Raw genomic sequence first — 26,809 nt, forward strand, 5'->3', positions numbered from 1 at the left:
GTGCATTATACACAATTCTTCATCACTGCTGGCACTTACTAATGTTTGGAGTCACAAGGCCCACCGGGTTCAGGTAGGTAAGCTTCATGTTCCTGGCCAGGGTGCTGACATAGTCCTGAAACAGGTCCATGAGCCCGGCACTGCCCCGGTCATTCTGCAGCAGCGTTTCCCAATGCTCCTTGTTACTCAGACTTAGGATTGAACTTCCTGCCCGGAAAAGATTCTAGGAGAAAACAAGAACATGGTGGTCATACAATACACATTACATGTGCACTCGGGGTCTTTGGGCAGAGTTTTTCAGAACAGAATCTGAGCAGATTTGGAGAAGTTCTGCTCCCAAAAAAAAACCTTCCATAGCCTATGTGGTATTCTGGTACAGTGATCTCTCACCTATCGCGAGAGTTACGTTCTAGAGCCCCCCCGATAGGTGAAATTCCGTCAAGTAGTGGAGTTATATTTACTTTATTATTTACGCGTATTTTTCAAATTTCAAGATGCAATTTTCTTCCCAAAAATTTGGTGGTGGAGAATGGTGACAGAGGGCAGGGACAATTCTGCGGACTGTGGACGCTGCAGTGCAGAAGGTGAGACGGGGCCATCCTGAAAATGTCGGCGGTGTGGGCTTCAAACAATGGCGCCCGGAGTCGGCGCGTGTGCAGATTGAGCTCTCGGCTCAAGAGCTGTGCGGACACACCCATTGATCTCCCAGCAGCGGACTTAAGGAACATGGCGCCCGAAGGTGGCTCATGCACAGATGAAATCTTAGTTCGCCCTTGAGCCGACAGCTCACTCTGCGCACGCGCCAACTATTGACGCCATATCTTTGAAGCCCGCACCGCTGACAGTTTCTAGATGTTCCTGCCAGTGCATGCGACGGGCATCTGGGACACCCGACGCACTTCCCGCAGCATCTGCCTACTTCACCACCACCGCTGCCTCCCGTGACCCCGATCCACCACCACTGCTTCTTCCCCCTGGTAAGACACTATCGGATTAGAAGATGGACCCCATGTTTTTGGTTTTTTTTAACCTTTTTTTTTCCTCTAAATTTTTAAATTTTGGGTGCGTCGTATAATCCAGTGCATCTTATAAAATGAAAAATACCCGCGATACAGTGAAGCCGCAATAAGTGAACCTCGATATAGTGGGAGACGACTGTATACTCAATACTCCAGAGCTGTATTCAAAATTCTGATGGCTGTTTATTATATTTTAGTACATTGCATAGTGAGAAACATAATATCATCTCACCTCTGTGAACTGGGCGTCTTGTGTAGCTGTCAGCCCAAACCCTTCCTGCCTGTTCTCAAATTGCATGAGAAGGGACAGCAAACGATAGGTGATGTAGACGTCATTCCCGAAATACTGGTCCATGTGGTCTGTCACGGAGCGAAGGCGTAGGGACAGTTTCTTGGACTCTATAGTATTCAGCTCGGTCTCGTTTCTCTCTAAACCATCCAGCTGTGGGGGGAATAAAATTACAGATCCCTTTAAGGTGTCAAATCCAATGTGAATGATGTATATGAAGAACATGCAGCTTAAAGGAGCCACTCACGTCTGCAATGGAAGTGAGCAGTTCCAATGACATTAAAACCCCCCGCACCTGCCGAGATGATGGGCAGGGACCAGGTACGCATCTTGGCAGATGTGGGGTCGTAATGTCATTGGCAGTGCCAATATAGAAATGGGTGACTCCTGTCTGCAGCCAAAAACTCCTTACCAGTGCAGATAATTCGGTATACGCCGGTGACGTACAATTAAACAGGTCCGGTTCAACCCAACCCTTCACATCGTCACAGTGTCGTATAGCCGCTCCTGTCGGTAAAATAGACATTATTTGAGTGACATTAAAAAGTAGATGACGCAGGCAGTAGCGTACAGCAGGCAGCATTCTGGGCATGATCTGGCATTCAGTTTGTGGCAGTTGGTTACAGAATTGGCACAGGCAGCTGGGATCATGATGCAGGCATGGCCGGTCAGGCAGAAGAATCGGATGCAGCAATTATTACTGGGGAGTCAAATCACATAAAGCAAGCACAGGAAGGGGTCAAAGCATCCACTCAAAATCCTCACCTGAGCCCCTCACACCTGTGATAGAAAGGAAAAAGGGCACGAGGCAGGGATAAAACAAGGGAATAATACCATTAAATTCACGTCATAACCCCCAGGGCACACACACTGTGCTAGCACAGAACAGCAGCAAAAAAAACCGTGAAAAACCCAAATCAACTGATAGATAAGATTTGCAATCATACAATATTATAGCGCGGGTGCAATAATATCTTTGGCCGGGAACTCACAGGAGTTCACCTTTAAAAGGATTGTCTACTACAAGGACAACCCCTTCTGATCTCGCACGTCTCCCCCAGTAAAAATAATAAAGCCTATTGTCACCTCCCGTGCGAGCACCGTTCCAGCGGTGCCATAGCTTGCAGTACCAGGGCTCAAATGGGGTTCTGATGTCATGCAAGCCGCACTGCACGGGTATGTCATGGGCGGCAGACAGTCCTGTGGTGTCCGGTTATAGAAGGTCGCAGTGTTTGACTGCGCAAACTGCTCCTTGACCTTCTAGTATTCTTGCTTGGTGTATATGGTATCTTATGCATCTCCTCTGCTTGGGGTTCATCCCTTTCCCTTTAGGACCCTGCAGAGTTCCTCACCCTTTCAGCTGTTTTCATCAGCACTTCCCTTTGTGTCATTAAATACCCTCATTCCCTTCTGGTCTGTGCTGGTGATAGCTCTAACTACCTACAGATCCTGAGTGCAAGCAGTCGGCTTGCAGTCATCTGGAGTAACTTTGTTGCATTTTGCAGTCCGTGTTCCTGAATCTAATTGGAGAGAAGTTGTTTATTTTCCCTTGTTTGTTATCCCTGTGTGTCCTTTAGCTCCTAGTGGGGTTGACAAAGAGCTCATCCCATCCGTTCCCTAACTTGGAGCCCAGATCAGAGTCAGCCTAGGGTCAGGTATCCGGCTTGGCGCATAGGTGCGGAACCTATCTAGGGCGGTGAGGAAAGATAGGGCTCAGGGGTTGGCTTGGTCAGGGGTCACCATCACCCCCTTCCCTACACACAGGGTCTCCCTTCCCTTGTTCAATGGGTACTTCCCCATACCTAACATAACACCTGTGTCCAATCAGCGCCAGCTTCTGTATCCCCGCCTCCGGACCAAACGAGTTAATCAACAGGAAGTGAGTGCTACTGCTGTGCTCACTTCTTGTTGGATGGTCATTTGGTCCGAAGGATGGGAGACAGAAGCCGATACTGATTGGACGCGGGACTCGCATGATGTTACAACCCCACGTAAGCCCCGCCACTGTGAGTCATGGCACTGCTGGAACGGAACTGGTGCGGGAGGTGAGTATAGGCTTTATTATTTTAATTGGGAGAAACATGTGGAATCAGAAGAGGTTGTCCTAGCAGTGGGCAAACCCTTTAAGACTTTGATGTGATGGTGATGTTCCTGGCTGATGCTGAGTAGGTTAGGTCTCAGTATTAGCGGTTAGACTATAGGTACCCTCTGGTAAGTACAGATGTCAAGGTTGGGAATTTATACTTTGATTATTTACATACACAGATAATCTTATTACATTTGGACAAACGACCTATAGCCCAGGCTACCTTCACACAGACTCAGTGCCTTAATGTAAAATTTGTAAGAGCCCCCCATTAGCCATCTACGGTTTATGTCTCTGGTCTGTTCTTATGGGGTAATGGGACACCGCACACTTAGTTATGTCACTTTTGATGGCATGGCTCCTCTCAGAGGTATAAACACTGGTCTTGTATTGCACAATATAAAGTTGGGACAGATTGGGAACAGTCTAAGAAACAGCATTGATAGTATCTGGATAGGGCTTTCATGGGACAGTATCATATATGTAATCTTAAAGGGACATTATGCATTTATTTGAAATCTAATTCAGAAGCATCAAATAAATAATGTTTATTGCAAGAAGATCGATCGATATCTATAATAATCAATATTAAACACCTACAGTCATATAAAAAAGTTTGGGTACCCCTATTAATGTTAACCTTTTTTCTTTATAACAATTTGGGTTTTTGCAGCAGCTATTTCAGTTTCATATATCTAATAACTGATGGACTCAGTAATATTTCTGGATTGAAATGAGGTTTATTGTACTAACAGAAAATGTGCAGTCCGCATTTAAACAAAATTTGACCGGTGCAAAAGTATGGGCACCTCTCAACATAAAAGTGACATTAATATTTTGTAGATCGTCCTTTTGCAAAAATAACAGCCTCTAGTCGCTTCCTGTAGCTTTTAATGAGTTCCTGGATCCTGGATGAAGGTATATTTGACCATTCCTGTTTACAAAACAATTCCAGTTCAGTTAAGTTTGATGGTCGCCGAGCATGGACAGCCGCTTCAAATCATCCCACAGATTTTCAATGATATTCAGGTCTGGAGACTGGGATGGCCATTCCAGAACATTGTAATTGTTCCTCTGCATAAATGAGTAGATTTGGAGCAGTGTTTTGGATCATTGTCTTGCTGAAATATCCATCCCCTGCGTAACTTCAACTTCTTCACTGATTCTTGCACATTATTGTCAAGAATCTGCTGATACTGAGTTGAATCCATGCGACCCTCAACTTTAACAAGATTCCCGGTGCCGGCATTGGCCACACAGCCCCAAAGCATGATTGAACCTCTACCAAATTTTACTGTGGGTAGCAAGTGCTTTTCTTGGAATGCCGTGTTTTTTTGCCTCCATGCATAACGCCTTTTTGTATGACCAAACAACTCAATCTTTGTTTCATCAGTCCACAGGACCTTCTTCCAAAATGTAACTGGCTTGTCCAAATGTGCTTTTGCATACCTCAGGCGACTCTGTTTGTGGCGTGCTTGCAGAAACTGCTTCTTTCGCATCACTCTTCCATACAGCTTCTCCTTGTGCAACGTGCGCTGTATTGTTGACCGATGCACATTGACACCATCTGCAGCAAGATGATGCTGCAGGTCTTTGGAGGTGGTCTGTGGATTGTCCTTGACTGTTCTCACCATTCTTCTTCTCTGCCTTTCTGATATTTTTCTTGGCCTGCCACTTCTGGGCTTAACAAGAACTGTACCTGTGTTCTTCCATTTCCTTACTATGTTCCTCACAGTGGAAACTGACAGTTTAAGTCTCTGAGACAACTTTTTGTACCTTCCCCTGAACAACCATGTTGAATAATCTTTGTTTTCAGATCATTTGAGAGTTGTTTTGAGGAGCCCATGATGCCACTCTTCATAGGAGATTCAAATAGGAGAACAACTTGCAAGTGGCCACCTTAAATACCTTTTCTCATGATTGGATACACCTGCCTATGAAGTTCAAAGCTCAATGAGGTTTCAAAACCAATTTAGTGCTTTAGTAAGTCAGTAAGGCTATGTGCGCACGTGTGCGTAATTCATGCAGTTACGCTGCGCTTTGTAGCGCAGCGTAACTGCATGCGTCCTGCATCCCCTGCATAATCTATGGAGATTGTGCAGGGGCTGTGCGCAGGTGGCATATTAGAACGCAGCGCTTCGGCTGCTGCCCGAATCGCTGCGTTCTAAGAAGTGACATGTCACTTCTTCCGTGCGCTTTGCCGACAGCCCCTGCTCTGTCTATGGCAGGAGCTGCAGGCAGAGCGCACGTTCTCGCCGGCACCATGCGCTTCAGAACGCAGCTTTTCAGCTGCCCTCTGAAGCGCACCTTTTCGGTGCGGTGTAGAGCGCACACGTGCGCACATAGCCTCAAAAGTAGTTAGGTGTGTTCAGATCAAGAAATTGATAAGGGTGCCCATACTTTTGCACCAGTCAAATTTTGATTAAATGTGGATTGCACATTTTCTGTTAGTACAATAAACCTCATTGCAATCCAGAAATATTACTCAGTCCATCAGTTATTAGATATATGAAACTGAAATAGCTGTTGCAAAAACCCAAATTGTTATAAAGAAAAAAGGCTAACATTAATAGGGGTGCCCAAACTTTTTCATATGACTGTATATAGTCTATGGGTAATGCAAATATGGTTATTAGGTGGAAGGATCAGGCTTTACCTGGCATCTAACATATCTGAGGATTGATAAGCCAGCAGGCTTCCCTCCAGCTCCCCGAACGCCGAGTGACAGGCAGGGTATAAACAAGGTGGGCAGCTATCGGCAATGTTTAATGACTCTCAGCGAAGCGCCTGGCATCATTCTAGAAATATTTGGAGTGTGGCTGATTTGGAGCAATCTGTCTGATGAGAGCATACTTATTGGGGTGGCAGGATTTCAGTCGGCTCATGGGTGATGAGATGATATGACAGCTTGTAGCATTCGTACCCGCACAGTCACATTACACCGTGCAACTATCATTTTGGTACTTAGAAAAAAAAACCACAGAATTTATACAAAATTGAATGTGATGATTCCACATATGAACTGTGAATTCACCTGACATGTCCAGATTTTAGGTTATACAGTGTGCCCACCCATATCCTGTCCACCGCCATTAACTTGAGAACGGCGGCAGCTATAGGCATAGAAGTGGTGTCTAGGTATAGTAAAGTAGCCATGCGCTACGCAATGAAACCACCTATAGCGCCACCTGGTGGAAAAAAACAGAGTTAGCATTTTCATCTTAAAAATGGAACGAGATAGAGAAAAAAAGTGAATTAAAAAATTGTAGGGCATCATCAATTCAATACAAATGACACCTTGCATACAAAAATGTTATGATATGAAACCCATGACCCCCCAAAACATTGAATGCTGGTCCCACATATGGCGCTCATTTAACTTTGATGCTCAAAGTGGCCACGGTCAGCTGCAATGCACATCTGGACTCTGCACAGCATACTGTATCTTGCTGCACGTTGTGCAATATGGTAGGTGACACGTTTGCACAAGCATCTGTGATACGTCGTCATAGGTCCTGCAATGTTGGTGGAGGGGTCGCATACACCTGCTGTTTGATGTGACCTCACAGAAAGAAGTCCAATGGGGTCAGGTCAGGTGAGCGGAGGCCACTCCACACAGCCACCATACCCAATGACTTGTAGGAAGGTCTCCATGAGGTACCGCTTCACATCCGCAGCCTTGTGAGTTTTATACGTTCTAATCATAGCATTTCTGTATGCAAGGTGTCGATTCGTATTGAATTGACGATGCCCTACAACTTTGTAATTCACTTTTTTCTCTATTTCGTTCCGTTTTCGAGGTAAAAATGCTAACTCCGTTGTTTTCCATCAGGTGGCGCTATAGGTGGTTTCATTGCGTAGTGCATGGCTACTTTACTATACCTAGACACCACTTCTATGCCTATAGCTGCCGCCGTTCTCAAGTTAATGGCGGTGGACAGGATATGGGTGGACACACTGTATATGCGATTGCAAAGAAAAAGACTCACGGTTCTATGGAATTAATTTTGAAAATGATCAAATACTCAGAATATAAATGGAAAATCAGTGCTGACCTCAAAGTGGTAGCACTGCTGCGTGGCGTACAGTCAGGACACATGAAGAATAGGTGTTTTTTGTGCCTATGGAACAGTCATGATGACAGCAATAATTTTCTATTTTTCCTCCCCTTCTTCCGAGAGCCATAACAGGACGAGTTGTACTTTTGAATGAATCCATTAGTTTTACCATATAGTGTACTGGAAAACGGGAAAAAAATTCCAATTGCGGTGAAATTGCAAAAAAGTGCATTTGCACAATTATTTTTGGGGTCTTTTATTTACGATGTTCATTATATGGTAAAACTGATGTGTCGGTGTGATGTCTCATGTCGGTATGAGTTCGTAGATACCAAACATGTATAGTTTTACTTTTATCTAAGGGGTTAAAAAAAAAAGTTCAGAATTTTTTCCAAAAAAAGTTGCGCACTTCTTCCACAATTTTCTGTGACCCGTAGCGTTCCCATTTTTCAGGATCTGGGGCTCAGTGATGGCTTATTTTTTGCGTCTCGAGCTGATGTTTTTAATGATACCATTTCCTCACAGATGCTACGGTTTGATTGTCTGTTATTGCATTTGAAAGAAATGTTGCAACGACCAAAAATATTAATTTTGGCATTTGGAATAGTTTTCTCGCCATGCCGTTTACTGATCAGATTAATTGATTTTATATTTTGATAGATTGGACATTTCTGAACGCGGACAGAAGGCAGCAGTTATAACTTGCCCAGGCCAAGGAACTAATGCACTAGAAGGATGCAGCAAGACCCCCAATAAGGTGGAGGCATCACAGGTGCAAAGAAGGGAATTTTGTTTACTTACCGTAAATTCCTTTTCTTCTAGCTCCAATTGGGAGACCCAGACAATTGGGTGTATAGCTACTGCCTCCGGAGGACACACAAAGTATTACACTTAAAAGTGTAAAGCCCCTCCCCTCTGCTATACACCCTCCCGTGCATCACGGGCTCCTCAGTTTTGGTGCAAAAGCAGGAAGGAGGAAACTTATAAATTGGTCTAAGGTAAATTCAATCCGAAGGATGTTCGGAGAACTGAAACCATAACCAAGAACAATTCAATATGAACAACATGTGTACACAAAGAAAACAACAGCCCGAAGGGCACAGGGGCGGGTGCTGGGTCTCCCAATTGGAGCTAGAAGAAAAGGAATTTACGGTAAGTAAACAAAATTCCCTTCTTCTTTGTCGCTCCATTGGGAGACCCAGACAATTGGGACGTCCAAAAGCAGTCCCTGGGTGGGTAAAAGAATACCTCGATAAAAGAGCCGTAAAACGGCTCCTTCCTACAGGTGGACCACCGCCGCCTGAAAGACCCGGCTCCCTCAGCTGGCATCTGCCGAAGCGTAGGTATGCACTAGATAGTGCTTCGTGAAAGTGTGCAGACTCGACCAGGTAGTCGCCTGACACACCTGCCGAGCCGTAGCCTGGTGCAGCAATGCCCAGGACGCACCCATGGCTCTGGCGGAATGGGCCTCCAGCCTGAAGGGACCGGAAGCCCAGCGGAACGGTAGGCTTCAAGAATTGGTTCCTTGATCCACTGAGCCAAGTTGACTTGAAAGCCTGCGACCCTTTACGCTGGCCAGCGACAAGGACAAAGAGCGCATCCGAGCGGCGCAGGGGCGCCGTACGAGAAATGTAGAGTCTGAGTGCTCTCACCAGACCTAACCAGAGCAAATCCTTTTCACATCGGTGAACTGGATGAGGACACAACGAGGGTAAGGAGATGTCCTGATTGAGATGAAAAGGGAATACCACCTTATGGAGGAATTCCGGAACCGGACGCGGAACCACCTTGTCATGGTGAAACAGCAGGAAAGGAGCTTTGCATGATAACGCTGCCAACTCAGACACTCTCCGAAGTGAGGTGACTGCTACTAGAAAAACCACTTTCTGCGAAAGACATGTGAGCGAAATATCCCTCACGACAAACCCTTTTCCAATCCGGATTGAAGAAGGACAGAAAAGTGGGCAAGGCAAATGGCCAGGGAGAAAAACCCCTGAGCAGAGCACCACGACAGGAATATTTTCCACGTCCTGTGGTTGATCTTGGCGGACGTTGTTTTCCTAGCCTGTCTCATAGTGGCAATGACCTCTTGAGATAATCCTGAAGACGCTAGGATCCAGGACTCAATGGCCACACAGTCAGGTTGAGGGCCGCAGAATTCAGATAGAAAAAAACGGCCCTTGAGACAGCAAATCTGGTCGGTCTGGCAGTGCCCACGGTTGGCCGACCGTGAGATGCCACAGGTCCGGGTACCACGACCTCCTCGGCCAGTCTGGAGCGACGAGGAGGCGCGGCGGCAGTCGGCCCTGATCTTGCGTAACACTCTGGGCAACAGTGCCAGAGGAGGAAACACATAAGGAAGCCGAAACTGCGACCAATCCTGAACTAAGGCGTCTGCCGCCAGAGCCCTGTGATCTTGAGATCGAGCCATGAATGTTGGGACCTTGTTGTTGTGCCGTGACGCCATTAGGTCGACGTCCGGCATCCCCCAGCGGCAACAGATCTCCTGAAACACGTCCGGGTGAAGGGACCATTCCCCTGCGTCCATGCCCTGGTGACTGAGAAAGTCTGCTTCCCAGTTTTCTACGCCCGGGATGTGAACTGCGGATATGGTGGATGCTGTGGTTTCCACCCACAGCAGAATCCGCCGGACTTCCTGGAAGGCTTGCCGACTGCGTGTCCCACCTTGGTGGTTAATGTAAGCCACCGCTGTGGAGTTGTCCGACTGAAGTCGGATCTGCTTGCCTTCCAGCCACTGCTGGAATGCTTTTAGGGCAAGATACACTGCCCTGATCTCCAGAACATTGATCTGAAGTGAGGACTGTTGCTGAGTCCACGTACCCTGAGCCCTGTGGTGGAGAAAAACTGCTCCCCACCCTGACAGACTCGCGTCCGTCGTGACCACCGCCCAGGATGGGGGTAGGAAGGATTTTCCCTTCGATAATGAGGTGGGAAGAAGCCACCCGCGAAGGGAAGCTTTGGTTGCCTGAGAGAGAGAGACGTCCCTGTCTAGGGACGTCGGCATCCTGTCCCACTTGCGTAGGATGTCCCATTGAAGTGGACGCAGGTGAAACTGCGTGAAAGGGACTGCTTCCATTGCTGCCACCATCTTCCCCAGGAAGTGCATGAGGCGCCTCAAGGGGTGCGACCGACCTTGAAGGAGAGATTGCACCCCTGTCAGTAGTGAACGCTGTTTGTCCAGCGGAAGCTTCACTATCGCTGGAAGAGTATGAAACTCCATGCCAAGATATGTCAGCGATTGGACCGGTGTCAGATTTGACTTTGGAAAATTGATGATCCACCCGAAACTCTGGAGAATCTCCAGAGTAACGTTGAGGCTGTGTTGGCATGCCTCTTGAGAGGGTGCCTTGACCAGCAGATCGTCTAAGTAAGGTATCACTGAGTGACCCTGAGAGTGGAGGACCGCAACTACTGTAGCCATGACCTTGGTGAAAACTCTTGGGGCTGTCGCCAGGCCGAACGGCAGTGCCGCGAACTGAAGGTGTTCGTCTTTTATGGCGAAGCGCAAGAAGCGCTGATGCTCTGGAGCAATTGGTACGTGGCGATAAGCATCCTTGATATCTATCGATGCTAGGAAATGTCCTTGGAACATTGAGGCGATGACGGAGCGGAGGGAGTCCATCCGGAACCGCCTGGTCCTTACGTGTTTGTTGAGCAGTTTTAGGTCCAAAACAGGACGGAAGGACCCGTCCTTCTTTGGAACCACAAACAGGTTGGAGTAGAAACCGTGACCCTGTTGCTGAAGAGGAACCGGGACCACCACTCCTTCTGCTTTCAGAATGCCCACCGCCTGCAGAAGAGCCTTGGCTCGCTCGGGAGGCGGAGATGTTCTGAAGAATCGAGTCGGAGGACGAGAGCTGAACTCTATCCTGTAACCGTGAGACAAAATGTCTCTCACCCAACGCTCATTTACTTGTGGCAGCCAGGTGTCGCAAAAGCGGGAGAGCCTGCCACCGACCGAGGATGCGGTGTGAGGAGGCCGTAAGTCATGAGGAAGCCGCCTTAGTAGCGGCACCTCCGGCGGTCTTTTTAGGGCGTGATTTAGACCGCCATGCGTCGGAGTTCCTCTGATCCTTCTGAGGCCTTTTGGACGAGGAGAATTGGGACCTGCCCGTACCCCGAAAGGACCGAAACCTCGACTGTCTCCTCCTCTGTTGGGGTGTTTTTGGTTTGGCCTGGGGTAAGGATGTTTCCTTTCCCTTGGATTGTTTGATGATTTCATCCAATCTCTCACCAAACAAGCGGTCGCCAGAAAATGGCAAACCAGTTAAGCACTTTTTGGAAGCCGAATCCATTCCCGTAGCCACAAGGCCCTGCGTATTGCCACCGAATTGTCGGCTGCAACCGCCGTATGGCTCGCAGAGTCCAGGACAGCATTAATAGCGTAGGACGCAAATGCCGATGTTTGAGAGGTTATGGACGCCACCTGCGGCGCAGACGTACGTGTGAGTGCGTCAATTTGCGCCTGACCAGCTGAGATAGCTCGGAGTGCCCATACGGCTGCGAATGCCGGAGCAAAGGACGCGCCGATAGCGTCATAGATGGATCTCATTAGGAGTTCTATCTGTCTGTCCATGGCATTTTTGAGCGTGGACCCGTCAGCCACTGTTATAAGACGTTTAGAGCCACGTCCGGACAGAGTCCTGGGTTGCGACCTGCGCCCCATCCTCTAGAGGGTCCTCAACCCTTGAAGAAGTCGGGGAAGATTCCAAGCAAGGCTGCTTAGCCGGACTGGGACTGCGGTTCGTGCCGGAGTACCCCACGTCATAACTAGAGGCCACCCCAGGAACACGCTTCGTCGCAGACCGACAGAGGCCTGGGGCGATCTCGCAGTGCCCGGGGCCTGTTTAAGGGACCGGTCTGGACTGCAAACTCTTAGTCTCTTAGCCGACCACTTGTCCATAGCCTGAGACATGGATAGGGAAAATGACCCAGAGAGTTTCTTAGCAAGCTGTAACTCTGTCCCTGCCGCTTGGACCGGGAACGCCGGCGAAGCTGTTATCTGTGCAGTGCCTGTAATATAGGCGCACAAGAGGTTAAAATAAGCCAGTGTTTTGGCACCCTTACTCTTTAAGAGCAGACAACAGCCTGTCGTCCGCAGAGTAATCAGTGAGGGTATACAGCCAAAAACAATAATGCTGCCGAACAGTGAAATCATATAGATAGACACATATATATATATATATATATATATATATATATATATATATATATACACTGCGGCACCCAGGGGGTGACAACACCCTAGGAAGACCACCCTTGAAAAACTGCCCAGTGCTCAGTGAGGGGGAAGGAGGATAGCAACGTATGCTCCAGCCCTCCCTACGTTATGATGCAGGTGTCTGCAGGAATCCGGTGGTCTATAGGGATCAGTGCGGGGGGGCGGAGGACAGCGAGGTGTGCTCCAGCCCTCACTGTCGGCAACCCACCGACCCTCCCGCCCCTCTCCCTGACTGGGAGGCTCAGGGGCGGGAGTGTTAACCCACTAGGCCGCAAAAGCCGGGGATTCAAGTAAAACCGCGGCCGGCAAACATGCATGGTCGGCGCGGTAGTCCCGGACAAAGAATGCCCACCGCAATCGCAGCTGCGTCTGAAGCCAAGGTGCTTCAGGCACCGTGCCAACGGGGACACAGAGTACCTGTAGCTGCAGGGTGTCCCTGACGATACTCCGTCTCCGGCAGGGGCTGCGGATGTGGCTTGTAGCCCTCAGATTCTCTGACCCGGATCTCCCTCAGCTGCAGCCAGAAGGTGTTGAAAAAACTTGGCTGACGGCGTTCTCTGAGGAGGAGGGAGGCCTGGGCGTGTTCACACAAAAGTGCGGGAATCTGGTGCCTCAGCGTGGGTAGTGAGGGGGGCGGAGGACAGCTCAATGTACTACAGCCCTCACTGTCGGCGTCACACCGACCGTCCCGCCCTTTTTCCTGACTGGCAGGTCTGAGGGCGGGAGAATCCCATACTAGGCCGCAAAAAGCCGGGGATTAAAGTTGAAATCGCGGCCGACCGGCAGTGCACGGTCGGCGCGGTAGTCCCGGACCCACACGCACGCCGCAGTCGCTGCAGCGTCTGTGCCCAAGGTGCTTTATGCGCCGTCCCAACGGGGACACAGAGCACCTGGAATATGCGTTACTAGGCAGAAGCCGGAGACTAAAGTGTAAGCGCAGCCGGCCACAAGCGCGGTCCCGGCGCACTAACACACCCAGCAGTGCTGCAGCGTGTACGACACAAGCGCCATGCGCCGTCCCCAAGGGGATACAGAGTACCTCGCAGTAGCAGGGCCATGTCCCTGACGATACTCAGCTCCTGTCCAGCAGATTCCCAGGGGCTGCGGAGGGAGCACGGTCCCAGTGTCTAGAGACCGATTATGGATCCCACTTCACCCAGAGCCCTGCAGGGATGGGGAAGGAAAAACAGCATGTGGGCTCCAGCCTCCGTACCCGCAATGGGTACCTCAACCTTAACAACACCCGACCAGAGTGGGGTGAGAAGGGAGCATGCTGGGGGCCCTATATGGGCCCACTTTTCTTCCATCCGAAATAGTCAGCAGCTGCTGCTGACTAAGATGTGGAGCTATGCGTGCATGTGTGCCTCCTTCGCACAAAGCTTAAAAACTGAGGAGCCCGTGATGCACGGGAGGGTGTATAGCAGAGGGGAGGGGCTTTACACTTTTAAGTGTAATACTTTGTGTGTCCTCCGGAGGCAGTAGCTATACACCCAATTGTCTGGGTCTCCCAATGGAGCGACAAAGAAAGTAGCAAATCACTCACGCACTTCCAATCGATGAAGGGGGCGATTGCTGCATGATAAAATTGCCCACAAGTGGCTTGTATAGGGCGCCGTTCACACATGTAGGTGCACAGTAACTGGTTAGCAGCCTATTAGTCAGGCCCATACTATTCGACCAGGCGGACTGCGCCAGTACCATCCAAGTGCACCATACAGGGACAGAATTTTTGGAGGAGATTTTATCCCTCTTTTTGCTGCTTTTTTTTATTTCTGAACGCAGCAATACATATGTGTATTTTTTAAAAAAATTCACTGTTTTATTTTCAATGCAATGAAAGCAAAGGGTGATTTTGAACTTTGTTTTTTTTTTTTTCAGATTTTTTAAAATTTATTTTTATTTATTTTACTAGTCCCCCTAGGACTCTTTACCACTGCACAGTCCAATCGCGTGTGCATTTCTGCTGATCAGAGCAGCATCGCTCTGATCAGCAGAAATGCTCATCTGTGAGTGCCATGACTCTGTCGACTCTCACAGGAGGTGTATCATGGCAGCGTCTGGGGTCATCAGCCGACCCCACACTACCATGACAACACATTAGCGCCCTGTGATCACGTCACGGGGCCACCAATGGCGGTGGGGGAACAGTGCTATCCCTGCCGGGGCCCTTTAAATTGCACTGTCAGTATTTCACAGTGCATTCTAAGGAATTAACAGGCACGGGTGGATCGCCGATCCACCTGCGCCTGTTAGCCACACATGTCTGCTGACAGATTTCTGCAGGATTGGAGTGTTACAGAACATGTGAATTCAGCCTGATGCATGATGGCACATTCAGAACAAAACTTGGCCTTCTGGAACTTGCAGCTTGGGATGTATTTGTGCTCGTAGTGCAGAACTTCCTTTGGATCAGAAGACCTGAATACTATCCTGAACTGGTAGACAACATGCTTAAAGCATAAGAACAAATCAGCTGTCGAATGTCATTGAAAATGTATTTTTTACAGTCCCATTTTGACTTTTTTCCACCCAATTTTGGACACGTAAGTGACGAACATGGAGAGGGGTGACGAACATGGAGAGGGGTTCCGTAAAGATATTTCTACAATGGAGAACAGATATCACGGCCGCCGGAATCCCAACATGATGGGGGATGACTGCTGGCTTTTGCAACGGGCAAATATGACCACTTATAAGGGCAAGAACAGAGTTTTAACAATACTGGACTTTTCCCAAATATTGGAATATGAGACTTTTTGAAATTTTCCTATTCCATTACTCATGTATGACAAAATTTCCTGACGTCTTACAGCAATTACAACTTCGGATTTGGAATATGCACACTCACTTTAGTGTAAGACACATGGTTTTGTGTTATATTACTTACCTAGGGAGCCTTTTGGACAGGGAACAGCAGTCGGGAGGCCAAACTTGGTCCTGGGCCACCAAACGCCTGACGTTAATGTTTTTGGACACCCATCATAAATAACTGCAAAGTAGAAGGACATTAGTAAAGGCATGAAATTGCAGAAAATAGCCCATACTGGATGATTATATATTTTTTAACATTTCACATATTCGGCACAACTCCTTCCCCATCCATCAGGATGCTAAGTAATCACCTGGTATTGGCATGGGTCTGGTTCCTTAAATATACATTTAATTTAAGCCATGGCGGTCCCCTTGGATGAGAACTACTATTTCCAGAGACCATAGCTAATAAAGGGTCCCCCTTTATTACAATTATAAAGCGCATATTATACTCTGCAAATTGTAATGAATGGACTTTGATTGGAGGGGGGGACCCAGACTCTTCTCCCAGGGCCTTTGAAATGCATTGTATTTCAATCTGAGTGTATTGGTACTAGTATAGCAATAAAAATGTTACTGTATTTGTTGTAACCCGATGTGCCAGTGCTAAGAAATTGAGCTTAGAAGCCACATGCAAATTAGCCTGGAAGTGCATTGGGGAGTGGTCAGGCACTGAGTGCTTAGACACACCCAAGGTGGATTTGAATGGGAGTTTAAAGCTAAATAGGACATATGTCTCTCTAATTATGTTTTCCATTAAAGAATATTTATATAGGGGTGATTTAATGTCTACACAGGAAAAATCAATTAGAAAATCCTTAATGGAGATCGAGGAGGAAGAGGACACTGGATGGTGAATTTTTGGAGGCTCATTCAGAATCTCCTCTATACGAGGGGCTGCTCATAAGTTTTTGGCTTTGTGATCTTTTTTGGTTTCTATGGTGACGAATGTTACATCACATGAAAGCCTTATGTGTCTAATATATGTTTTAAAAATTTTGTGTTTGTTGCTTATGGCACAAGTGTTCTACGCACGCGGGAAAACACAATGGCGGACTCTAATGCGATATTCACTGCAACTGAGAGCAGAGGAGGGATAAAATTCTTGTTTCTACAAGGAAAGTCCGAGAAGGATATTCATGGTGATATGTGGCAGACATTGGGGGATCAATGGCCTTCATATTGAACAGTTAATAAATGGGATGCCAAATTTAAAACGGTCCACTTCAGCACCAATGATGAGGAACATCCTGGACGACCGAGAGTGGTTGTTGTTCCGGAGATCGTCGATGCTGTGCACAACCTCATACTGGAGAATCCACGAATTTCACTAAAGTAATAGCAGACATCATGGGGATTTCCCGTGAACGTGTTTGTGTCATTATCCATGAACATTTGGACATGAGGGAGCGATCTGCAAAGTGGGTCCCAAAATATGTGACAACAGATCAGAGAACCATGCGAGTGATAACTTCCCGGTCCATTTGTCAGCGTTTCCGGACTAATAAGAACTTCCTGGATCGACTGGTCACTATGGAGGAGACCTGGATTTATTTTTATGACCCTGAAAACAAGGAGCAGTCAAAAGAGTGGAGGTACAGTGGTTCTCCTCGTCCAAAGAAGTTCAGGGTGCAAAAATCAGCCACTAAGGTGATGGCATTTGTGTTCTGGGATAAGGAGGGTGTGCTGATAGTGGACTACCTTCAAAAGGGTTCCACCATCAATGCAAGGTATTACATTAAACTTTTGGACCAATTGAAGGCAGCTCTGAAGGCCAAAAGGTGCGGCAAGCTGTCCAAAGCAATCTTGTTCCTGCAAGACAACGCCTCCGCTCACCCTTCACAAGCGACCACGGCAAAACTGGCAGAGATGGGCTTCCAGCTGGTTGACCACCCACCTTATTCACCAGATCTAGCTCCCACTGACTATCATCGGTTTCCAAACCTGAAGAAACTCCTTAAGGGTACCAAATTTCACATCATTTCTGACGCCATGGAGCTACGGATGCCTGTTTTGTGGCACAACCGAAATTCTTCTTCTTGCTAGGCTTACCGAACTTGGAATACCGATGTAAGAAGTGTGTTGTCATCAGTGGAGAGTATGTGGAATAAATGCAAAGTTTCATCATCCTATCTTGTTTCTTTCTGGGTAAAGCCAAAGTCTTATCAACAGCCCCTCGTATATACATACACCATAGAGATCTCACCTTCACAGCCGCTCGGCGAGACTTCAGCAAACGGGCTGTCGCAGCTGTTGCACTGGCGTCCGATCACTCCAGGTCTACAAAAGCATTGGCCGGTATCTAGATCACATGATCTGGAGGATGATCCAATGGGGTAACAGTCGCAAGGCAAACACGTATCGCTTCCTTTAGGGCGATAATGATATTCCTGCAGGGTGAAAGCAAAGAATGAGCAGATATAACAACATTCTACTCTATCCTCTGCGGATACGGCTGCAGTGCATCTTGTGCAAAAATCCATGTCTTACATGGGGACTTGCTGCATTGCAAAAGGGTGAAATCTGCAGCAAATCCACAAGTCAAACGAGGATTTTGCAGTGAATTTGCTGTGTCCAGATCAAAGGTGCAAATATAATCCATGTGCCGTAAGAAGAAAGCATGGGAAAGCAGAAGGGAACTTGTCCAAGATTCCAAAAGCATTGCTATATTCTTCCAGAAACAGCACCATATCCATCCAGCTCAGCCCCATTCACTTCAATGAAGCTCAAGCTGCAATATCAGACAAACCATATCTAGGGAGGGGGCGCTATTTAATCGGCATATACTAAAACACTGCATGTAATTTCCTTATTTTTTTTTTTACCTTGCAGTGGCACTGCCCATTTGTCTTATTGCAGTTTGGATCAAAGCCCTTATTGACATCACAGTTACACGGTCCGCAGGTCCGATTCCCCCACCAGCCTTTAGGGCACTGATGATCCATTCTAGAAGGACAATCAGAAAACAGCAGATGAAATGCAGGGGGGGTATTTTGGTTTCATGTTACCCAGATCCCCACTCATATCCCCACTCATATCTCTCTCATATTCCCTACTCATATTCCCTACTCATATCTCCACTCATATCCCCTCTCATATCCCCCTCTCATATCCCCCTCTCATATCCCCCTCTCATATCCCCACTCATATCCCCACTCATATCTCCACTCATATCCCCCCTCATATCCCCACTCATATCCCCACTCATATCCCAACTCATATCCCAACTCATATCCCAACTCATATCCCCACTCATATCCCCACTCATATCCCCACTCATATCCCCACTCATATCCCCACTCATATCCCCACTCATATCCCCACTCATATCCCCACTCATATCCCCACTCATATCCCCACTCATATCCCCACTCATATCCCCACTCATATCCCCACTCATATCCCCACTCATATCCCCACTCATATCCCCACTCATATCCCCACTCATATCCCCACTCATATCTCTCTCATATTCCCTACTCATATTCCCTACTCATATTCCCTACTCATATCCCCTCTCATATCCCCTCTCATATCCCCCTCTCATATCCCCCTCTCATATCCCCCTCTCATATCCCCCTCTCATATCCCCCTCTCATATCCCCCTCTCATATCCCCACTCATATCTCCACTCATATCCCCCCTCATATCCCCACTCATATCCCCACTCATATCCCCACTCATATCCCCACTCATATCCCAACTCATATCCCAACTCATATCCCAACTCATATCCCCACTCATATCCCCACTCATATCCCCACTCATATCCCCACTCATATCCCCACTCATATCCCCACTCATATCCCCACTCATATCCCCACTCATATCCCCACTCATATCCCCACTCATATCCGCACTCCAGCCTTATAGTGCTTACCTGTTCTCACAGTATCTTCCAAAATGCTGCCCGGAGCACTCGCACATATAACCCATGGGATGGTCTGGATGATGAGCGCACACTCCTTTATTTTCACAAGGGTTTAGCTGACAGATGTCCATACAATTATCCCCTAAGAATCCTGTGTGGATAAATAGGAGCCCATTAATACCCACTAGAGTTTTGTTAGAGTATCTAAATACATGTTTTGTATAATGTAAGTGCAATGAAACGCTTAGTAGCCGCTGTCTTCCCCGGTGTCCAGCGTCTCTCCGGACCACTCCTGCCTCCTGTTACTGACTTTCCGACTCTCCGGGTCACACTGGGGTTTATGTGTGAGACAGAAGTCGATTTTACAACAGAATCACCAGAACGAAGCCCTGTGCATTGTGAAGCTTTGTGCATACGGAGTCTTTTGGCAGCGGTTTTGAGCAGAAACTCAACATTCTTGGGGCGTTTTCAGATTTGGAGCAGGGCTTGGAGAGTTTCTGTATCTGCTCCAAAACCTCCTCAAAATCTGTATGCATATACCCTAAAAGCGGCTTTCGGTTCACACCTAAACCCAGTATGAACCCCAGAGTCGGAATTTCATGTACATGAGAAAGAAGAGGATCATAGAGGCGCAAGATGGCAATCAGTGTTTTAAAGGGAACCTGTCACCAGGTTTTTCCCCTATAAGCTGTGGCCACCACCAGTGAACCCTTATATACAGCATTCTAGAATACTGTATATAAGAGCCCAGGCTGCTCTGTGAAACATAAAGAAGGGAATTTTGTTTACTTACCGTAAATTCCTTTTCTTCTAGCTCCTATTGGGAGACCCAGACAATTGGGTGTATAGCTACTGCCTCCGGAGGCCACACAAAGTATTACACTTTAAAAAGTGTAACCCCTCCCCTCTGCCTATACACCCTCCCGTGCATCACGGGCCCATCAGTTTTGGTGCCAAAGCAGGAAGGAGGAACTTATAAATTGGTCTAAGGTAAATTCAATCCGAAGGATGTTCGGAGAACTGAAACCATGAACCAAAAGAACCCTTCAACATGAACAACATGTGTACACAAAAGAACAACCAGCCCGAAGGGAACAGGGGCGGGTGCTGGGTCTCCCAATAGGAGCTAGAAGAAAAGGAATTTACGGTAAGTAAACAAAATTCCCTTCTTCTTTGTCGCTCCATTGGGAGACCCAGACAATTGGGACGTCCAAAAGCAGTCCCTGGGTGGGTAAAAGAATACCTCGATAAAAAGAGCCGAAAAAACGGCCCTCTCTTACAGGTGAGCAACCGCCTCCTGAAGGACTCGCCTACCTAAGCTGGCATCTGCCGCAGCATAGGCATGAACCTGATAGTGTTTCGTGAAAGTGTGCAGACTCGACCAGGTAGTGCTGACACACCTGCTGAGCCGTAGCAGGATGCACCCACGGCTCTGGTAGAATGGGCTTTCAGCTCTAAAGGAATCGGAAGCCCAGAAGAACGGTAGGTTTCAAGGATCAGTTCCTTGATCCACCGAGCCAAGGTTAACTTGGAAGCCTGCGACCCCTTACGCTGGCCAGTGACAAGGACAAAGAGCGCATCAGAACGGCGCAGGGGCGCAGTGTGCGAAAAGAAGAGCCGGAGTGCTCTCCCGAGATCTAACAAGTGCAATCCTTTTCACAATTGTGAACTGGATGAGAGCCAAAAGAAGGTAAGGAGATATCCTGATTGAGAAGAAAAGGGGGATACCACCTTAAGTAGGAATTCCGGGACCGGACGCAGAACCACCTCATCCTGGCGAAACACCAGGAAGGGGGCTTTGCATGACAGCGCTGCTAGCTCAGACACTCTCCGAAGTGATGTGCCTGCCACTAGGAAGACCACCTTCTGCGAAAGGCGTGATAGAGATAACTCTGAGAACGCTAAGAGCCAGGACTCAATGGCCACCCAGTCAGGTTGAAGACCGCAGAATTCAGATGGAAAATGGCCCTTGAGGCAGCAAGTCTGGTTGGTCCGGGAGTGCCCACGGTCGACCCACCGTGAGGTGCCACAGATCCAGGTATCACGACCTCCTCGGCCAGTCTGGAGCGACGAGGATGGCGCGGCGGCAGTCGGACCTGATCTTGAGGAACACTCTGGGCAGCAGCGCCAGAGGAGGAAATACATAAGGCAGTCGAAATTGCGACCAGTCCTGAACTGATGCGTCCGCCGCCAGCGCTCTGTGCTGGTGGTTGATGTACGCGACCGCCGTGGCGTCGTCCGACTGTATCCGGATCTGCCTGCCGTCCAGCCACCGCTGGAACGCCTTTAGGGCTAGCTACACTGCCCTTATCTCCAGAACATTGATCTGAAGGGAGGACTCTGTCAGAGTCCAGGTTCCCTGAGCCCTGAGGTGGAGGAAGACCGCTGTCCACCCTGACAGACTCTCGTCCGCCGTGACCATAGCCCAGGATGGGAGCAGGAAGGATTTTTGTTTCGACAAAGAAGTGGGAAGATGAAACTGCGCAAAGGGAACTGCCTCCCTTGCTGCCACCATCTTCCCTAGGAAGCGCGTGAGGCGCCTCAAGGGGTGAGACTGGGCCCGAAGGAGAAAGTGCACCCCTGTCTGCAGCGAACGCTGTTTGTCCAGCGGAAGCTTCACTATCTCTGAGAGAGAATGAAACTCCATCCCGAGGTAAGTCAGAGATTGGGTCGGTGTCAATTTTTACTTTGGGAAATTGATGATCCACCCGAACCTCTGGAGAGTCTCCAGAGCAATGTTCAGGCTGTGTTGACATGCCACCCGGGAGGGTGCCTTGACTTAGGAGATCGTCTAAGTAAGGGATCACCGAGTGTGAGAGTGTAGGCCCACCACCACTGATGCCATGACCTTGGTGAAGACCCATGGGACTGTCGCCAGGCCGAAAGGCAGAGCCACGAGCTGAAAGTGTTCGACCCGGATGGCGAAACACAGGGAGCGTTGATGCTCTGGTGTAATCGGCACATGGAGATAAGCATCCCTGATGTCGATTGATGCTAGGAAGTCTCCCTGGGACATCGAAGCGATGACTGAGCGGAGAGATTCCATCCGAAACCGACTGGTTCTCACGTGTCTGTTGAGCAGAATGAGGCCCAGAACGGACCGGAATGATCCGTCCTTTTTTGGTACCCCGAACAAGTTGGAGTAAAGACCACGACCACGTTCTTGAAGCGGAACGGGGATCCCAACTCCATCTGAAGAAACGAGTCGGAGGACGAGAGCTGAGCTCTATCCTGTAACCGTGAGACGGAATGTCTCTCACCCATCGGTTTTGGACATGTGTCCGCCAGGGGTCGCAAAAGCGGGAGAGCCTGCCACCGACCGAGGACGCGGTTTGGTGAGGCCGAAAGTCATGAGGAGGCCGCCTTGGAGGCGGTTCCTCCGGCGGTCTTAGTAGGACGTGACTTAGACCGCCATGCCGAAGAGTTCCCCTGCCCCTTCTCTGACCTGTTGGACGAGGAGGAACGGGACTTGGCTGAGGACCAAAAGGACCGAAACTTCGATTGTATTTTTCGTTGCTGAGGTCTGTTTGGTTTGGACTGGGGTAAGGACGAGTCCTTTCCCTTGGATTGTTTAATAATTTCATCCAATTGCTCGCCAAACAAACGGTCGCCAGAAAATGGCAAACCGGTTAAGAACTTCTTGGAAGCAGAGTCTGCCTTCCATTCGCGTAGCCACATGGCCCTGCGGACTGCCACCGAATTGGCGGATGCTACCGCTGTACGGCTCGCAGAGTCCAGGACGGCGTTCATGGCGTAGGACGAAAAAGCCTACGCCTGAGAAGTCAAAGACACAACCTGCGGGGCAGAGGTACGTGCGACCGCATTAGTCTCAGACAGACAAGCTGAGATAGCTTGGAGTGCCCACACGACTGCGAAGGCCGGAGCAAAAGACGCGCCTATGGCTTCATAGATGGATTTCATCATGAGCTCTATTTGCCTGTCAGTGGCATCCTTGAGCGATGAACCATCTGCCACTAATACTACGGATCTAGCCGCCAGTCTGGAGACTGGAGGTTCCACCTTGGGACACTGAGCCCAACCCTTAACTACGTCAGGGGGGAAAGGGTAACGTGTGTCATTAAGGCGCTTAGTAAAGCGCTTGTCCGGAAATGTTCAGTGCTTCTGGACAGCATCTCTGAAGTTAGAGTGATCGAAAAACGTACTCCGTGTACGTTTGGGAAACCTAAACTGGTGTTTCTCCTACTGTGAAGCCGACTCCTCTATAGGTGGAGTTGGGGGAGAAGGTCTAGCACCTGGTTGATGGACGTTATAAGGTCATTTACTATGGCGTCCCCTTCAGGTGTATCCAGATTGAGAGCAACGTCAGGATCAGAGCCCTGAGCTGCGACCTCCGCTTCATCCTCCAGAGAGTCCTCATGCTGAGACCCCGAACCGCGTGATGAAGTCGGGGAAGGTTCCCAGCAAGCCCGCTTAGCCTGTCTGAGGCTGCGGTCCGTGTCGGAGTTCTCACCGTGGGAAATTGTAAACTCTGTCCCTTTCATCTGTGCAGTGGAAACCGGCGGTACCACCTGAGCCGAGGGTCCCACCAGTGCCGGAGGCTCCGGCTGAGTGAGTGCCACAGGGGCCGAGTATTGTCACAATGAGGGTAGGTGGAACCTGCAGGTAACATAGCCGCACAAGAGGTACAGGTTGCAAAATAAGCCTGTGCCTTGGCACCCTTGCTTTCTGCGTACGACATGCTGTTGTCTCCTCTTATATAGCCAAAAGTAAATAATGCTGCCGAATAGAGGAAAATGTATACAATATATATATATATATATATATATATATGTATACACTTCGGCACCCAAGGGGGGCCAGCACCTGACAACTGGTGTGGCTTACCGACTGCCCAAAGCGGTGGTGTGTCCACCAGATTCCCTGCCTGGGACTCCCAGAGCTGCAGAGCTCATTCTGAAATCCTCCACCGGCAGAAGTGATTATAACAATGGCTGCCAGCGTACTGAGGGGAGGAGGGAGCCGTGGGAGTGCCTAATAAAGTGCGGGCATCTGGTGCCCCACAGTGCTCAGTGAGGGGGGAGGAGGACACCAAAGCCTGCTCCAGCCAGCCCTCACTGCCGACGTCCAGTCGGCCGTCCCGCTCTAACCCCTGACTGGCAGGCCCGGGGGCGGGAGTACATTGTACTAGGCCGCAAAAGCCGGGGACAAAAGTTAAAAGCGCGGCCGGCCAACAGGCGCGGTCGGCGCGGTAGTCCCGGCTCACAAACCACACAGCAGCCGCTGCAGCGTCTGTAACACAGGCGCTGCATGCACCGTCCCTAAGGGGACACAGGGTACCTTATGGATGCAGGGCCCTGTCCCTGATGATATTCAGCCTCCTGTCCGTCAGACTCCCCCAGGGGCTGCGGAGGGAGCCCGGTCCCAGTGAACGGCGACCGGTTAGGATCCCACTTCTCCCAGAACTGCGGAGCTCGTTCTGAAATCCCCCACCGGCAGAAGTGATTATAACAATGGCTGCCAGCGTACTGAGGGGAGGAGGGAGCCGTGGGAGTGCCTAATAAAGTGCGGGCATCTGGTGCCCCACAGTGCTCAGTGAGGGGGGAGGAGGACACCAAAGCCTGCTCCAGCCAGCCCTCACTGCCGACGTCCAGTCGGCCGTCCCGCGCTTACCCCTGACTGGCAGGCCCGGGGGCGGGAGTATATGGTACTAGGCCGCAAAAGCCGGGGACTAAAGTTAAAAACGCGGCCGGCAAACAGGCGCGGTCGGCGCGGTAGTCCCGGTCTCACAAACCACACAGCAGCCGCTGCGGCGTCTGTAACACAGGCGCTGCATGCACCGTCCCTAAGGGGACACAGAGTACCTTATGGATGCAGGGCCCTGTCCCTGATGATATCCAGTCTCCTGTCCGTCAGATTCCCCCAGGGGCTGCGGATGGAGCTCGGTCCCAGTGAATGGTGACCGGTTAGGATCCCACTTCTCCCAGAGCCTCTAAGGGATGGGGAAGGAAAACAGCATGTGGCCTCCAGCCTCTGTACCCACAATGGGTACCTCAACCTTAACAGCACCGCCGACTCAGTGGGGTGAGAAGGGAGCATGACGGGGGCCCTCTTTTCTTCCATCCGATACAATCAGCAGCTGCTGCTGACTAAAATGTGGAGCTTGTGTGCATGTGTGCCTCCTTCAACACAAAGCATAAAACTGATGGGCCCGTGATGCACGGGAGGGTGTATAGGCAGAGGGGAGGGGTTACACTTTTTAAAGTGTAATACTTTGTGTGGCCTCCGGAGGCAGTAGCTATACACCCAATTGTCTGGGTCTCCCAATGGAGCGACAAAGAAATACATGTTTTATTATCCTCATCTATGGGGCGGTCCGGTCCGATGGGCGACGCTGATCTTGGTCCGGCGCCTCCTCTCTTCCTTCTATCACCGTCCTCCTTCCCAGCCCCGTTTTGATGACATGTCCTACGTCATCCACACAGAGGCCTCTGCTGCGCTCCTGCGCACACGCTCTTTCCTCAGCCATGCTGTCACGGTCGTCTCCCTGTTTTCGGAGACTAGTGGCAGCTTGGGGACTGGAGCCCCTTATCTCTATCTGGGACTCTGCATTTTAATGTGGTTTTGTTTCCTTTAGTACCTAAATGGTTGATGTCAGTTTAGTCTCTAGCCGACTGCTTCAGCTGTAACAACCTTGTAGTCAGGCCTGTCAGGTTTCAATAGAGCTGTTACCCAGCAATCCCTGCTGTTGATACAAATTCATTTGTATGCTGGCCCCCTTGGTGGAAGGAGCTGAGTTAAAGCGTTCCAGAAGCTGAACCTTATCCTTTTGTATTGTGGTATTTTCTCTATTTGTTCTCCTTTCCCTGTGTGTCTGTATTGTAGTGGTGAGTCCAGTGAACTGGTCGGCCTACTCACTAGGCAGGGTCAGTTTAGGGCCAGCTGAGGGTCTAAGGTATCCTGCTCGCCGACAGGTTGAAAGAACCTGTATAGGAACGAGAGGGAGCTCAGGAGTCAGCTTGAGGTGAGTTCAGGAGGTGCCCCTCGCCCGTTTCCCTAGCAGCAGGGACCCCCATTATATTGTGTTCCTGGTGTTCCCCCCTGTTTGTGGTGTTTTTTCATTGTACGTCAGACTCTTTTTGGTCTGAAAGCGCTCGCCATGCTTGCAGCGTGACACATGCTGAGAACAGAGCAAATTATTGTAGTGCACAAGAGCAGGGAAAGGTCAAAGACCGCCCACGCATGCGCACTAAAGTGCTTTGATCTGCCTTTGGCAGGGCAGAGAAATGTGCGCGTGCGCAGGAGCGCAATGGAGGCCTCTGTGTGGATGATATAGGACACGTCATCCACACGGAGCAGGGAAGGAGGACGGCGATGGAAGGAAGAGAAGAGGCGTGAATGCACCACCAACATTGCAGGACCTACGACGACGTATCACAGATGCTTGTGCAAACGTGTCACCTACCATATTGCAC

The 26,809-nt window shown here is 49.3% G+C and overlaps 1 protein-coding gene across 2 annotated transcripts in view; it reads right to left on the reverse strand.

The window, feature by feature from the left end:
* Positions 1-26,809, reverse strand: part of CELSR3 (cadherin EGF LAG seven-pass G-type receptor 3) — a 192,358-nt gene that overhangs the window by 36,343 nt on the left and 129,206 nt on the right. Inside the window, exons 13-20 of one of the 2 annotated variants that reach the window (XM_075321489.1) lie at positions 19,386-19,527; positions 18,331-18,451; positions 17,712-17,895; positions 15,582-15,683; positions 2,074-2,088; positions 1,721-1,815; positions 1,252-1,461; positions 40-223 (exon numbers count right to left, since the gene is read on the reverse strand). In XM_075321489.1, the coding sequence (XP_075177604.1) occupies positions 40-223; positions 1,252-1,461; positions 1,721-1,815; positions 2,074-2,088; positions 15,582-15,683; positions 17,712-17,895; positions 18,331-18,451; positions 19,386-19,527 (1,053 nt within the window). The remainder of the gene's footprint in view (positions 1-39; positions 224-1,251; positions 1,462-1,720; positions 1,816-2,073; positions 2,089-15,581; positions 15,684-17,711; positions 17,896-18,330; positions 18,452-19,385; positions 19,528-26,809) is intronic. The other variant, XM_075321490.1, reaches the window with a different exon arrangement.

This window comes from Anomaloglossus baeobatrachus, chromosome 8, assembly GCF_048569485.1.
Source record: "Anomaloglossus baeobatrachus isolate aAnoBae1 chromosome 8, aAnoBae1.hap1, whole genome shotgun sequence".
Taxonomy (NCBI): domain Eukaryota; kingdom Metazoa; phylum Chordata; class Amphibia; order Anura; family Aromobatidae; genus Anomaloglossus; species Anomaloglossus baeobatrachus.